We start from the raw sequence: 16372 nt of genomic DNA on the forward strand, positions 1-16372 counted from the left end.
GGCGTCACCCCAGCTGACCACGCCCGCCAGGTGCCAGGTGCCACCCAGCTGGCAGGTGAGGGGACCCCCGGAGTCACCCTGCGGACAGAGGGGACAGAGGGGACATCAGGGACATGGGGAGGATTGGGAACATTGGGGGGTTTTGGGACATTGAGGGGACATTGGGACATTGGGGGCACTTGGGACATTGGGACACTGGGGACATTGGGACATTGAGGGGACATTGGGGGATTGGGGACTTTGAGGACATTGGGACATTGAGGGGACATTGGGGGTTTGGGGACACCGGGGACACGGGGACACCGCAGGCGTCACCCCAGCTGACCACGCCCGCCAGGTGCCAGGTGCCACCCAGCTGGCAGGTGAGGGGACCCCCGGAGTCACCCTGCGGACAGAGGGGACATTAGGGACAGAGGGGACATTGGGGGTTTGGGGACATTGGGGACATTGAGAGGACATTGGGGACATTGAGGTGATTTGGAGACATTTGGGGGATTGGGGACATTGGGGGGTTTGGGGACATTGGGACATTGAGGGGACATTGGGACATTGAGGGGACATTGGGGACACTGAGGACATTGAGGGGACATTGGGACATTGAGGGGACATTGGGGACACTGAGGACATTGAGGGGACATTGGGGACATTGGGGGACATTGGGGATTTGGGGACATGGAGGTGATTTGGGGATATTTGGGGGATTTGGGACATTGGGGACATTGGGGATTTGGGGACATTGGGGGTTTGGGGACATTGGGGGTTTGGGGACATTGGGGACATTGTGGGGGTTTGGGGACATTGGAGGACATCAGGGACATTGGGGGGATTGGGGACATTGGGGACATTGGGGACATTGCGGACATTTGGGGGGACATTGGGGGATTTGGGGACATTGGGGACATTGAGGGGATGTTGGGGGGACATTGGGACATTGAGGGGACATTGGGGACATGGGAGGGATTGGGGACATTGGGGAGACATTGGGACATTGGGGACATTGAGGGGACATTGAGGGGACATTGGGGATTTGGGGGATTGGGAACATTGGAGGACATTGGGGACATTGGGGGGATTTGGGGACATTAGGGAGATTTGGGACACTGGGGACACTGAGGGGATTGGGGACATTGGGACATTGAGGGGATGTTGGGGGCTTTGGGGACATTGGGGACATTGGGGACACTGAGGGGACATTGGGGGGATTTGGGACATTGAGGACATTGGGGACATTGGGGGATTTGGGGACATGGGAGGGACTGGGGACATTGGGGGGACATTGGGGGGACATTGGGGACACTGGGAGGTGGCACCACCACGGGGGAGGTGACAGCGACACAGGGAAGGTGACAGCGGTGACAGAGGGGAGGTGACACTGGCACAGAGGAGGTGACACTGTCAGAGGGGAGGTGACACTGTCACAGGGGAGGTGACAGCGGTGACAGAGGGAGGTGACACTGTCAGAGGGGAGGTGACACTGTCAGAGGGGAGGTGACACTGTCACAGGGGAGGTGACAGCGGTGACAGAGGGAGGTGACACTGTCAGAGGGGAGGTGACACTGTCAGAGGGGAGGTGACACTGTCACAGGGGAGGTGACAAGGCAGGTGCCAGCAGTGCCACCCACCTGGCAGGCGTCGCGCTGTCCCTGCGGCAGGCCGGCGCAGATGGTGTCCCCGGCGGGTGTCCCCAGCCCCTCTGTGGCTGTCCCCTGTGTCCCCTGTGTCCCCTGTGTCACTGTCCCCAGGGCGTACAGGCAGCGGCAGTGGCGGTGGCTCAGCAGTGGCACCTCCAGGTGCTGCAGCGTCTTCGGGGGTGGCAGCGGCACTGCGGGGACAGCGCTGTCACCTCGGGTCACCTCGGGTCACCTCGGGTCACCACGGTGTCACCAGCCCTGTCATGGTCACTCTGGTGTCCCCAAATCTGTCCTGGTCACCTCGGTGTCACGTCGGTGTCACCAACCCTGCCCTGGTCACTGCGGGGACAGCGGGGTCACAGCAGGGTCACCTCGGGGTCACCAACCCTGTCATGGTCACCTCAGTGTCAGCTCGGTGTCACCTCAGTGTCATCTACCCTGTCCTGGGGTCACCTCGGTGTCCCCAACTCTGTCATGGTCACCTCGGTGTCACCTCAGTGTCACCAACCCTGTCCATGTCACTGCGTGGACAGTGGGGTCACCTCGGGTCACTTCGGGTCACCTCGGGTCACCTCAGTGTCACCTACCCTGTCCTGGTCACCTCGGTGTCACCTCGGTGTCACCAGATGTCCCCAGTTCCCCTCAATGATGTCCCCAGGGATGTCCCCAATGTCTCCAAGGATGTCCCCAACGTCTGAATGATGTCCCCAATGTCTTCAATGCCCCCACAAGGATGTCCCCAACGCCCCCAATGTCCAAAATGACCCCAAGGATGTCCCCAATGACCCAGTGATGTCCCCAAGGATGTCCCCAGGGTCTCCAATCCCCCACAACAATGTCCCCAACGTCCCAAGGATGTCCCCAATGACCCCAAGGATGTCCCCAATGACCCCAAGGATGTTCCCAATGTCCCCAAGGATGTCCCCAATGACCCAAATTATGTCCCCAATGTCCCCAACATCCCAAGGATGTCCCCAACGCCCCAAGGATGTCCCCAAGGATGTCCCCAATGTCCGAATGATGTCATCAAGGTCTCCAATCCCCCACAAGGATGTCCCCAGTGATGTCCCCAACATCCCCAGGGATGTCCCCAATGACCCCAAGGATGTCCCCAGTGACCCCAAGGATGTCCCCAATGACCCCAAGGATGTCCCCGATGTCCCAAGGATGTCCCCAAGGATGTCCCCAATGTCTCCAATCCCCCACAATGATGTCCCCAAGGCCCCAAGGCTGTCCCCAAGGGTGTCCCAGTGCCACCCACCGGCGGTGCGGACGTGTCCCCAGCCGGTGACGGTGCAGTTGGTGCCGGGGACGAAGGCCACGCCGGCGCGGGGGACGCGTCCCCAAATGTCCCCAAGGATGTCCCCAATGTCCCAAATGACCCAAATTATGTCCCAAATGATGTCCCCAGTGTCCCCAACATCCCCAATGATGTCCCCAATGACCCAATGATGACCCCAGGGATGTCCCCAATGACCCAAATTATGTCCCCAATGACCCCAAGGATGTCCCCAATGTCCCAAATGACCCAAATTATGTCCCCAATATCCCCAAGGATGTCCCCAATGACCCCAAGGATGTCCCCAACGTCCCCAATGATGTCCCCAACGTCCGAATGATGTCCCCAATGTCTTCAATGCCCCTACAAGGATGTCCCCAATGCCCCAACTATGTCCCCAAGGATGTCCCCAATGTCCCCAACGCCCCAAGGCTGTCCCCAAGGCTGTCCCGGTGCCACCCACCGGTGGTGCGGACGTGTCCCCAGTGCCCCCAGTGATGTCCCCAATGCCCCAAGGCTGTCCCCAAGGGTGTCCCAGTGCCACCCACCGGCGGTGCGGACGTGTCCCCAATGTCCCCAGTGTCCCCAGGGATGTCCCAGTGCCACCCACCGGCGGTGCGGACGTGTCCCCAGCCGGTGACGGTGCAGTTGGTGCCGGGGACGAAGGCCAGGCCGGCGCGGGGGATGTGTCCCCAAATGTCCCCAATGATGTCCCCAGTGTCCCAGATCCCTCCCAATGTCTCAATGATGTCCCCAAGGATGTCCCCAATGTCCCCAATGACCCAAATTATGTCCCCAATGACCCAAGGATGTCCCCAATGACCCCAAATGTCCCCAAGGATGTCCCCAATGTCCCAAATCCCTCCCAATGTCTCAATGATGTCACCAATGATGTCCCAAATGTCCCCAATGACCCAAATTATGTCCCCAATGTCCCAAGGATGTCCCCAACATCCCCAATGATGTCCCCAATGTCCCAAATGATGTCCCCAAGGATGTCCCCAAGGATGTCCCCAGTGTCCAAATTATGTCCCCAATGTCTTCAATACCCCACAATGATGTCCCCAGTGTCACCAAGGATGTCTCCAATGACCCCAACGATGTCCCCAACGCCCCCAGGGATGTCCCCAATGTCCCCAGTGATGACCCCAATGATGTCCCCAACGTCCCCAATGTGCCAAGGATGTCCCCAAGGACGTCCCCAATGTCCAAATTATGTCCCCAAGGTCTCCAATCCCCACCAAGGATGTCCCCAATGACTCCAAGGATGTCCCCAACGCCCCAACGATGTCCCCAAGGATGTCCCCAGTGACCCTGAAGATGTCCCCAACGTCCCAAGGATGACCCCAAGGATGTCCCCAACGTCCCCAACATGCCCAAGGACGTCCCGGTGCCACCCACCGGCGGTGCGGACGTGTCCCCAGTGCCCCCAGGGATGTCCCCAACGCCCCAAGGATGTCCCCAAGGGTGTCCCAGTGCCACCCACCGGCGGTGCGGACGTGTCCCCAGCCGGTGACGGTGCAGTTGGTGCCGGGGACGAAGGCCACGCCGGCGCGGGGGACGCGTCCCCAATGACCCAATGATGACCCCAAGGATGTCCCCAATGTCCCCAGGGATGTCCCGGTGCCACCCACCGGTGGTGCGGACGTGTCCCCAACGCCCCCGAGGATGTCCCCAATGACCAAATGATGTCCCCAAGGCTGTCCCAGTGCCACCCACCGGCGGTGCGGACGTCTCCCCAACCCCCCCAAGGATGTCCCAGTGCCACCCACCGGCGGTGCGGACGTGTCCCCAGTGTCCCCAATGATGTCCCCAATGTCCCCAGTGCCCCCCAGGGACGTCCCGGTGCCACCCACCGGCGGTGCGGACGTGTCCCCAGCCGGTGACGGTGCAGTTGGTGCCGGGCACGAAGGCCACGCCGGCGCGGGGGACGCAGACGGGCCGCACGAGGCGCGAGGGGCTGGCGGGGGGCTCCAGCCGGGCCAGCGCCAGGTCCCCGGCGATGTCATTGTCACCGTCACTGTCACCGTCGCGATAGTCGCGATAGGCCGGGTGCCGCGTCACCGAGGCCACGGCGCGGACCTGCGCGTCCGGGGGGGGGGACAGCAGCTGCAGCACCCCCAGCGTCACGCGGTAATCGCCGAGGGCGTTCTCCCTGAAAAGGGATTTGGGGTTTTTGGGGGGATTTTGGGGCGTTTTGGGGGTTTGGGGGGGTTTTGGGGGGAATATTCAGATTTTTTGGGGGGTTTGGGGTCAGGATTTGGGGGTTTTGGGGTCAGGATTTGGGGTTTTTGGGGGGGTGACGCGGTAGTCGCCGAGGGCGTTCTCCCTAAAAAGGGATTTGGGGTTTTTGGGGGGTTTTGGGGGGATTTTGGGGGAGGGTGGGGTCAGGATTTGGGGTTTTGGGGGTCAGGATTGGGGGTTTTGGGGGTCAGGATTGGGGGTTCTGGGGTCAGGATTGGGGGTTTTGGGGAAATTTGGGGGAATTTTGGGGGAGTGTGGGTCAGGATTTGGGGTTTTTGGGGGGTTTGGGGTCAGGATTTAGTGGTTTTGGGGGGAATATTCAGGTTTTCTGGGGGGTTTGGGGTCAGGATTTGAGGTTTTTGGGGGATTTGGGGTTTTTTGGGGTTTTTGTGGGGTTTTGGGGTCAGGATTTGGGGTTTTGGGGTCAGGATTTGGGGTTTTTTGGGGGGTTTGGGGTCAGGATTTGGGGTTTTGGGGGGTTTTGGGGGGTTTTGGTGGGTTTTGGGGTCAGGATTTGCGGTTTTGGGGGGTTTTGGGGGAATTTCAGGGGAATTTGGGGTTCCTGAAAGGGTGACGCGTTAGACGTGGACAGGGTTCTCCCTGTGGGGGGATTTGGGGTTTTGGGGGGGATTTTGGGGGGTTTGGGGGGTTTTGGGGTCAGGATTTGGTGTTTTTGGGGGGGTTTGGGGTCAGGATTTGGTGGTTTTGGGGGGGTTTGGTGGGTTTGGGGGGTTTGGGGTCAGGATTTGGGGTTTTTGGGGGGTTTTAGGGGGTTTGGGGTCATGATTTGGGGTTTTGAGGGGATTTTCAGGCTTTTTGGGGGGTTTGGGGTAAGGATTTGGGGTTTTTGGGGGGGTGACGTGGTAGTCGCGGAGGGCATTCTCCCTGCGGGGGGATTTGGGGGGATTTTGGGGGGGTTGGGGTCAGGATTTGGGGTTTTTGGGGGAGTTTGGGGTCAGGATTTGGGGTTTTGGGGTCAGGATTTCTGGTTTTGGGGGGTTTTGGGGGGTTTTGGGAGGTTTGGGGTCAGGGTTTGGGGTTTTGGGGGGTTTTGGGGGAATTTCAGGAGAATTTGGGGTTCCTGAAGGGGTGACACGGTAGTCGCGGAGGGCGTTCTCCCTGCAAAGGGATTGGGGGTTTTGGGGGGATTTGGGGGGTTTGGGGTCAGGATTTGGGGTTTTTGGGGGGCTGTGGGGTCAGGATTTGGGGTTTTTGGGGGGGTGACGCGGTAGTCAGGGAGGGCATTCTCCCTGCAAAGGGATTTGGGGGGTTTTGGGGATTTTCAGGCTTTTTGGAGGGTTTGGGGTCAGGATTTGGGGTTCCTGAAGGGGTCACCCGGTAGTCGGGAAGGGTGTTCTCCCTGTGGGGGAATTTGGGGGATTTTGGGGTTTTTTAGGGTTTCTGGGGGGTTTGAGGGGGTTTTGGGGTCAGGACTTGGGGTTTTTGGGGGGATCTCAGGGCACATTTGTGGTCTTTTTGGGGCTATTTCAGGGCACGTTTGTGGTATTTTTTGGGGTCCCTCGGGGTGATTTTTGGGGTGATTTCGGGTTGATTTCAGGGTATTTTTGGGTCTATTTCAGGGCACATTTTTGTTATTTTTTGGGGTCCCTCGGGGTGATTTTGGGGTTATTTCAGGGTATTTTTGGGGCTATCTCAGGGCATGTTTGTGGTATTTTTGGGGCTATTTCAGGGCACGTTTGTGGTATTTTTTGGGGTCCCTCGGGGTGATTTTTGGGGTGATTTTGGGGTGATTTCAGGGTATTTTTGGGGCTATCTCAGGGCACATTTTTGTTATTTTTTGGGGTCCCTCGGGGTGATTTTGGGGTTATTTCAGGGTATTTTTGGGGCTATCTCAGGGCATGTTTGTGGTATTTTTGGGGCTATTTCAGGGTATTTTTGGGTCTATATCAGGGCACGTTTGTGGTATTTTTGGGGCTATTTCAGGGCACATTGGTGGTATTTTTTGGGGTCTCTCAGGATGATTTTTGGGGTGATTTGGGGGTGCTTTCTCTGACTCACGGCGGGAAGCAGTGGGCGGCTGTCAGCACCCAGGCCGGGGCGATCAGGGCCCCGCCGCAGACGTGGCGGCCGCGGAAGGCGACGCTGACGGTCCAGGGCCACTGTCCCTCCTGGGCTCCTGCACCGCCCACCACGCGCCGCAGAACCGGGGTCCCGCACGGCACTGAAGGGGTTAAAGGGTTAAAGGGGTTAAAGGGGTGAGGGGACCCCAAAATCCTCCCCCAGACCCAATTCAGGGCATCCCCACTGTCCCTCCTGGGCTCCCGCACCGCCCACCACGCGCCGCAGAACCGGCGTCCCGCACGGCACTGAAGGGGTTAAAGGGTTACAGGGGTTACAGGGGTGAGGGGACCCCAAAATCAGCCCCCAGACCCAATTCAGGGCATCCCCCCCCGACCCTGACCCGCCCACCACGCGCCGCAGAACCGGGGTCCCGCACGGCACTGAAGGGGTTAAAGAAGAGTTTTGGGTTAAAAAAAACAAACCAGAAATGGGGTTAAAAGGAACCCCAAAAATGGGATTAAAGGTGTCCCCAAAAAATGGGATTTTGGGTTAAAGGAGTCCCCAAAAATGGGAATGAAGGAACCCCTAAAATGGGATAAAAGGAGTCACGAAAAATTTGGGATTTTGGGTTAAATGAGTCCCCAAAAATGGGGTTAAAAAAGTCCCCAAATGGGTTAAAAGGAATCCCTAAAATTTGGGATTTTGGGGTTAAAAGGAGTCCCCAAAAATGGGATTAAAGGAGTCCCTGGAAATGGGGTTAAAGGGGTCCCGCACAGCACTGAAGGGGTTAAAGGGGTTCAAATAGTCCCCAAAAATTTGGGATTTTGCGGATAAAGGAGTCCCCAAAAAAATGGGATTTTGGGGTTAAAAGGAGTCCTCAAAATTTGGGATTTAGGGGTTAAAGGAGTCCTTAAATATGGGATTAAAGGGGTCCCCAAAAATGGGGTTAAAAAAGTCCCCAAATGGGTTAAAAGAAGTTCCCAAAATTTGGGATTTTGGGGTTAAAAGGAGTCCCCAAAAATGGGATTAAAGGAGTCCCTAGAAATGGGGTTAAAGGGGTCCCACACGGCACTGAAGGGGTTAAAGGAGTCCCCAAAAATTTGGAATTCTGGGGAAAAAAGAACCCTGAAAATTTGGGATTTGGGGGTTAATGGAGTCTCAAAAAAAAAGGGATTTTGGGGTAAAAAGAGTCACCAAAAATGGGATTTTGGGCTTAAAGGAGTCCCCAAAAATTGGGATTAAAGGAGTCCCCAAAAAATGGGATTTTGGCTTAAAGGAGTCCCCAAAAATTGGGATTTTGGGGTAAAAAGATGACCTAAAAATGGGATTTTGGGGATCCCTCCCCTAAAGAACCCCAAAATTGGGACCCCTCCACTAAATAACCCCAAAACTGGGACCCCTCCCCTAAAAGACCCCAAAATTGGGACCCCTCCCCTAAATAACCCCAAAATTGGGACCCCTCCCCTAAAGAACCCCAAATTTGGGACCCCTCCCCTTAAGGAACCCCAAAATTGGGACCCCTCCCCTAAAGAACCCCAAAATTGGGACCCCTCCCCTTAAAGAACCCCAAAATTGGGACCCCTCCCCTTAAAGAACCCCAAAAATGGGACCCCTCCCCTAAATAACCCCAAAATTGGGACCCCTCCCCTTAAAAACCCCAAAATTGGGACCCCTCCCCTTAAGGAACCCCAAAATTGGGACCCCTCCCCTAAAGAACCCCAAAATTGGGACCCCTCCCCTTAAAAACCCCAAAATTGGGACCCCTCCCCTAAATAACCCCAAAATTAGGACCCCTCCCCTAAATAACCCCAAAATTGGGACCCCTCCCCTAAATAACCCCAAAATTGGGACCCCCTCCCCTAAAGAACCCCAAAAATGGAACCCCTCCCCTAAAGAACCCCAAAATTGGGACCCCTCCCCTAAAGAGCCCCAAAATTGGGACCCCTCCCCTAAATAACCCCAAAAATGGAACCCCTCCCCTTAAAGAACCCCAAATTTGGGACCCCTCCCCTTAAAAACCCCAAAAATGGGACCCCCTCCCCTAAAGAACCCCAAATTTGGGACCCCCTCCCCTAAAGAACCCCAAAATTGGGACCCCTCCCCTAAAGAACCCCAAAATTGGGACCCCTCCCCTTAGGGCACCCCAAAATTAGGGACCCCTCCCCTAAATAACCCCAAAAATTGGGACCCCTCCCCTAAAGGAACCCCAAAATTGGGACCCCTCCCCTAAATAACCCCAAAATTGGGACCCCTCCCCTAAATAACCCCAAAATTGGGACCCCTCCCCTTAAAGGACCCCAAAATTGGGACCCCTCCCCTAAATAACCCCAAAATTGGGACCCCTCCCCTAAATAACCCCAAAATTGGGACCCCTCCCCTAAAGTACCCCAAAATTGGGACCCCCTCCCCTAAAGGAACCCCAAAATTTGGGACCCCCCCTCACCTGTCTCATCCTCCGCTGTCACCCCCCAGTGACCTGTGAGGGACAAGGGGAGGGGGTGATGACGTCAGAGACCCGATTTGGGGACAATTAGGAGGTTGATGACGTCAGAGACCCAATTTGGGGGACAATTAGGAGGGTGATGACGTCACAACCCCCCCAAAAATGAGCTGGCCGGACATCCGGGGCGAGGCGGAAAAACCGGCCCCGGGAATGTCACCTGCCCGTGTCACCTGTGCCACCTCCGGGTCACCTCCGGGTCCCCCCAAAATCCCTTCAAGGGCCCCTCAAAATTTCCCAGAATTTCCCTCGTCCCGCTCAAGACCCCCACCCCAAAATTTTGTGCCCCTTCAGAGCCTCTCTATGCCCCCCAAAATTTTGGGTGCCAACAAAAACCGCCCTCAGAACCACTCAAAATCTGTCAAATCGCCCCAAAATCCTCTCAGAATTCCCAAATCGCCTCAGGACTCCCAAAAATCCCCTCAGAATTCCTCAAATCCCCTCAAATTGACCCCAAAACCCCCTCAGAACCCCCAAAAATCCCCTCAGAACTCCTCAAAAGCCCCTCAGAAACCCCCAAAATCTATCAAATTGACCCAAAACCCCCTCAGAACTCCTCAAATCGCCTCAGGAGTCCCCAAAATCCCCTCAGAACTCCTCAAATCCCCTCAAATTGACCCCAAAACTCCCTCAGAACCCCCCAAAAGCCCCTCAGAAACCCCCAAAATCTATCAAATTGACCCAAAACCCCCTCAGAACTCCTCAAATCCCCTCAGAACTCCTCGAAACCCCCTCAGAACCCCCCAAAAGCCCCTCAGAACCCCCCAAAATCTATCAAATTGACCCAAAACCCCATCAGAACTCCTCGAATCCCCTCAGAACTCCCCAAAACCACCTAAGGGCTTCTCAAATCCCCTCAAATTGACCCCAAAAGCCCCTCAGAACCCCCCAAAAGCCCCTCAGAACCCCCAAAAATCCCCTCAGAACTCTCCAAAACCTCTCAAATCACCCCAAACCCCCCTCAAAACTCCTCAAATCCCCTCAGAACTCTCCAAAACCTCTCAAATCGACCCAAAATCCCCTCAGAAATCCCTAAATCCCCTCTGAGCCCCCCAAAATCCCCTCAAAACTTCCTCAAATCTCCTCAGAAATGCCCAAATCTCCTCAGAAACTCCCTGAACCCCTCAGATTTCCCCAAAACCCCCCAGACTCTCCTTAAAATCCCCTCACGGTTCCCGCCGAAATCCCCTCACGAATCTCCGCCAAAATCCCCTCAAAAACCCTCAGATTCCCCCGAAACCCCTCAAAGACCCCAAATCTCCTCAGGTGCCCCCCAAACCTTTAACAAGTCTCTCCCAAATCCCCTCAAACCCCCCCAAAATCCCCTCAAAACCCCTCAGACTCCCATCAAAACACCTCAAAAAAAAAAAACCCAAACTCCCAAATTCCCTCAGACTGCCATTAAATCCCCTCAAACCCCCCCACACCAGATCCCCTCAAAACCCCCCAAATCCCCTCAAACAACCCCAAATCTCCCCTCAGTCTCACCCAAATCCCCTCAGGCTCTCCTTAAAATCCCCTCACGATTTTCTGCCAAAAAAAAACCCTCAAAAAACCCCAAATTCCCTCAGGACCCCCATCAAACCCCTCAGACTCTCCTTAACACCCTCACGATTCCCTCCCCAAACCCCTCAAAAACCCCCAAATCCCCCCAAACTCCCCCAAATCCCCTCAGTCTCCCTCAGACTCCCATCAAAACACCTCAAATCCCCCCAAATTCCCTCAAAACCCCTCAAAAAAACCCCAAAAAAAACAAATCCCCTCACACTCTCCTAAATCCCCTCACGATTCCCTCCCAAATCCCATCAAAGCACCTCAACCCCCCCCCAAATCCCTTCAAATCCCCCAAATCCCCTCGAAAAAAACCCCAAATCCTCTCAAACCCCCCAAATTCCCTCAAACCCCCCCAAAATCCCCTCAAACCCCCCCAAATCCCCTCAGAATCTCTTTAATCCCCTCACGATTCTCTGTCAAAAATCCCCTCACGATTCCCTCCCAAATCACCTCAAACTACCCCAAATCCCCTCAAAACCCCTCAAATCCCCTCAGACTCCGCTCAAAACACTCCAAACCCCCCCAAATCCCCTCAGAACACCCAAATCCCCTCAACCCCCCCCCCCAAAAATCCTTTCAGACACCCCCAAATCCCCTCAGACTCTCCGTAACCGCCTCAGGATTCCCGCCAAAATCCCCTCACGAATCTCTGCCAAAAACCCCTCAAAACCCCCCCAAATCCCCTCAACCCCCCCAAATCTCCTCAGGACCCCCCAAATCCCCTCAAAACCCCTCCAAATTCCCTCAAATCCCCCCCAAAATCCTTTCAGACACCCCCAAATCCCCTCAGACTCCCCCAAATCCCCTCAGACTGTCCTTAACCCCCTCAGGATTCCCGCCGAAATCCCCTCACGAATCTCTGCCAAAAACCCCCTCAGGACTCCCCAAACCCACTCAAACTCCCCCAAATCCCCTCAACCCCCCCCCAAATCCCCTCAAACCCCACAAATACCCTCAACCCCCCCCAAATCCCCTCAGACTCCCCCAAAATCCCTTCAGACACCCCCAAATCCCCTCAGACTCCTCTTAACTCCCTCAGGATTCCCGCCAAAATCCCCTCACGAATCTCTGCCAAAAAACCCCTCAGGACCCCCCAAATCCCCTCAAAACCCCCCCAAATCCCCTCAAAACCCCCAAATCCCCTCAAAACCCCCCCAAATCCCCTAAAAACCCCTTCAAATCCCCTCAAAACCCCCCGAAATCCCCTCAAAACCCCCCAAATCCCCTCAAACCCCCCCAAATCCCCTCAAAACCCCCTAAATCCCCTCAAACCCCCCAAAACCCCTCAAACCCCCCAAAATCCTTTCAGACACCCCCAAATCCCCTCAGACTCTCCTTAAACCCCTCACGGTTCCCGCCGAAATCCCCTCACGAATCTCTGACAAAAACCCCCTCAGGACCCCCCACATCCCCTCAAACTCCCATCAAAACCCCTCAAAAAATCCGCAAACACCACCCCAAATCCCCTCAGGACCCCCCAAATCCCCTCAAACTCCCATAAATCCCCCCAAAATCCTTTCAGACACCCCCAAACCCCCTCAGACTCTCCTCAAAATCCCCTCACGATTCCCGCCAAAATCCCCTCACGAATCTCTGCCAAAAACCCCCTCAGGACCCCCCAAATCCACTCAACCCCCCCCCGAAATCACCTCAAAACCCCCCAAATCCCCTCAAAACTCCCCCGAAATCCCCTCAAACCCCCCCAAATCCCCTCAAAACGCCCCCAAAATCCCCTCAAAACCCCCCGAATCCCCTCAAACCCCCCCAAATCCCCTCAGGCTCTCCTTAACCCCCTCATGATTCCCGCCAAAATCCCCTCACGAATCTCTGCCAAAAACCCCCTCAGGACCCCCCAAATCCCCTCAAAAGCCCCAAAAATCCCCTCAACCCCCCCAAAATCCTTTCAAACACCCCCAAATCCCTTCAAAATCCCCCAAATCCCCTCAAACCTCCCCAAAATCCTTTCAGACACCCCCAAATCCCCTCAGACTCTCCTTAACCCCCTCAGGATTCCCGCCGAAATCCCCTCACGAATCTCTGCCAAAAACCCCCTCAGGACCCCCCAAATCCCCTTAGAGTCCCATCAAAACCCCTCAAAAAAACCGCAACGCCCCCAAAATCCCCTCAAGACCCCCCAGATCCCCTCAAACTCCCATAAATCCCCCCAAAATCCTTTCAGACACCCCCAAATCCCCTCAGACTCTCCTTAACCCCCTCACGATTCCCGCCAAAATCCCCTCACGAAACTCTGCCAAAATCCCCATCAGGACCCCCCAAATCCCCTCAAAACTCCCCCGAAATCCCCTCAACCCCCCTAAAATCCCCTCAAAACCCCCCGAATCCCCTCAAAACCCCCAAATCCCCTCAAACCCCCCCCAAAATCCTTTCAGACACCCCCAAATCCCCTTAGACTCTCCTTAACTGCCTCACGATTCCCGCCGAAATCCCCTCACGAATCTCTGCCAAAAACCCCCTCAGGACCCCCCAAATCCCCTAAAAACCCCCCCGAAATCCCCTCAAAACGCCCCCAAAATCCCCTCAAAAACCCCCGAATCCCCTCAAACCCCCCAAATCCCCTCAAACCCCCCCAAAATCCTTTCAGACACCCCCAAATCCCCTCAGGCTCTCCTTAACCCCCTCAGGATTCCCGCCAAAATCCCCTCACCAATCTCTGCCAAAAACCCCCTCAGGACCCCCCAAATCCCCTCAAAACCCCCCGAAATCCCCTCAAAACCTCCCAAATCCCCTCAAAACCCCCCGAATCCCCTCAAACCCCCCCAAAATCCCTTCAGACACCCCCAAATCCCCTCAGACTCTCCTTAATCCCCTCAGGATTCCCACCGAAATTCCCTCACGAATCTCTGCAAAAAACCCCCTCAGGACCCCCCAAATCCCCTCAAAACCCCCCCGAAATCCCCTTAAAACCCCCAAATTCCCTCAAAACCCCCCAAATTCCCTCAAACCCCCCAAATCCTCCCCAAAGTCCCTTCAGACACCCCCAAATCCCCTCAGACTCTCCTTAACCCCCTCAGGATTCCCGCTAAAATCCCCTCACGAATCTCTGCCAAAAACCCCCTCAAACCCCCCCAAATCCCCTCAAACTCCCATCAAAACCCCTCAAAACAACCGCAACGCCCCCAAAATCCCCTCAAGACCCCCCAAATCCCCTCAAACTCCCATAAATCTCCCCCAAATCCCCTCAGACACCCCCAAATCCCCTCAGACTCTCCTTAACCCCCTCAGGATTCCCGCCGAAATCCCCTCACGAATCTCTGCCAAAAACCCCCTCAGGACCCCCTAAATCCCCTCAAAACCCCCAAAATCCCCTTAAAACCCCCTAAATCCCCTCAAAACCCCCCAAAATCCTTTCAGACACCCCCAAATCCCCTCAGGCTCTCCTCAAAATCCCCTCACGATTCCCGCCAAAATCCCCTCACGAATCTCTGCCAAAAACCCCCTCAGGACCCCCCAAATCCCCTCAAAGTCCCATCAAAACCCCTCAAAAAAACCGCAACGCCCCCAAAATCCCCTCAAGACCCCCCAAATCCCCTCAAACTCCCATAAATCTCCCCAAAATCCTTTCAGACACCCCCAAATCCCCTCAGGCTCTCCTCAAAATCCCCTCACGGTTCCCGCCGAAATCCCCTCACGAATCTCTGCCAAAAACCCCCTCAGGACACCCCAAATCCCCTCAAACCCCCCCGAAATCCCATCAAAACCCCCCCAAATCCCCTCAAAATCCCCCAAGTCCCCTCAAACCCCCAAATCCCCTCAAACCCCCCGAAATCCCCTCAAAGCCCCCCAATTCCCCTCAGACTCTCCTTAACCCCCTCAGGATTCCCGCCGAAATCCCCTCACGAATCTCTGCCAAAAACCCCCTCAGGACCCCCCAAAATCCCCTCAAAACCCCCCCAAAATCCCCCAAAACCCCCCAAATCCCCTAAAAACCCCCACGAAATCCCCTCAAAACTCCCCAAATCCCCTCAGACTCTCCTTAACCCCCTCACGATTCCCGCCAAAATCCCCTCACGATTCCCTCCCAACCCCCCCCAAATTCCCATCAAAACACCTCAAAAAAACTCCCAAATTCCCTCAGGCTGCCACTAAACCCCCCAAAAACCCCCTAAAATCCCCCAAATTCCCCCAAACCGCCTCTCACCGCCCGCCACCAGCACCAGAATCAGCAGAATCGGCTCCGGCCCCGCTCGCGTCTGCCGCCGCCGCCTCCTCATCGCTCCTGTGTCACCTTCCTCACCTGTGCCTTCACCTGAGCGCGGCCACGCCCCTTTACCTGCCCGGAATGTGCCACCCCCACCCCCACCCTCACCTGTGCCGCGGACACGCCCCGGGTGTCACCTGTGCAGGTATTTCCTGTGTTGGGCGGTGCTTCCGTGTCACCTGTGCCTGTACCTGGCTGGGTTCTGTCCCACCTGTCTCACCTGTGCCTGTACCTGGCTGGGTTCTGTCTCACCTGTGCCTTTACCTGGCTGGGTTCTGTCTCACCTGTGCCATTACCTGGCTGGGTTCTGTCTCACCTGTGCCTTTACCTGGCTGGATTCTGTCTCACCTGTGCCTTTACCTGGCTGGGTTCTGTCTCACCTGTGCCTTTACCTGGCTAGGTTCTGTCTCACCTGTGCCTTTACCTGGCTGGGTTCTGCCTTTACCTGGCTGGGTTCTGTCTCACCTGTGCCTTTACCTGGCTGGGTTCTGCCTCTCCTGTCTCACCTGTGCCTTTACCTGGCTGGGTTCTGCCCCTCCTGTCTCACCTGTGCCTTTACCTGGCTGGGTTCTGTCTCACCTGTGCCTTTACCTGGCTGGGTTCTGCCCCTCCTGTCTCACCTGTGCCTTTACCTGGCTGGGTTCTGTCTCACCTGTGCCTTTACCTGGCTGGGTTCTGTCTCACCTGTGCCTTTACCTGGCTGGGTTCTGTCCCTCCTGTCTCACCTGTGCCTGTACCTGGCTGGGTTCTGTCTCACCTGTGCCTTTACCTGGCTGGGGCATGGCCACGCCCCCAATGTCCATTTATGGGCAAACCACGCCCAATATTCAAATAGGGCCAAGACACGCCCCTAAACTCCATTTATATGCAAACCACGCCCCCAATGTCCATTTATGGGCAAACCACGCCTCCAATATGCAAAT

The 16372-nt window shown here is 55.9% G+C and overlaps 1 protein-coding gene across 1 annotated transcript; it reads right to left on the reverse strand.

The window, feature by feature from the left end:
• Positions 1-380: 380 nt before the first annotated feature.
• On the reverse strand, positions 381-15532 carry PRSS8 (serine protease 8). Its single transcript, XM_072936394.1, has 5 exons — positions 15390-15532; positions 9620-9652; positions 7174-7336; positions 4683-5065; positions 381-385 (listed from the first exon to the last, which is right to left on the reverse strand). The coding sequence occupies exons 1-5, from the start codon at positions 15460-15462 to the stop codon at positions 381-383; spliced, it is 657 nt and encodes a 218-aa protein (XP_072792495.1). The 5' UTR covers positions 15463-15532.
• Between the last annotated feature and the right edge of the window lie 840 nt (positions 15533-16372).

The sequence above is a fragment of the Taeniopygia guttata genome, chromosome 16, assembly GCF_048771995.1.
Source record: "Taeniopygia guttata chromosome 16, bTaeGut7.mat, whole genome shotgun sequence".
Classification (NCBI taxonomy): Eukaryota; Metazoa; Chordata; class Aves; order Passeriformes; family Estrildidae; genus Taeniopygia; species Taeniopygia guttata.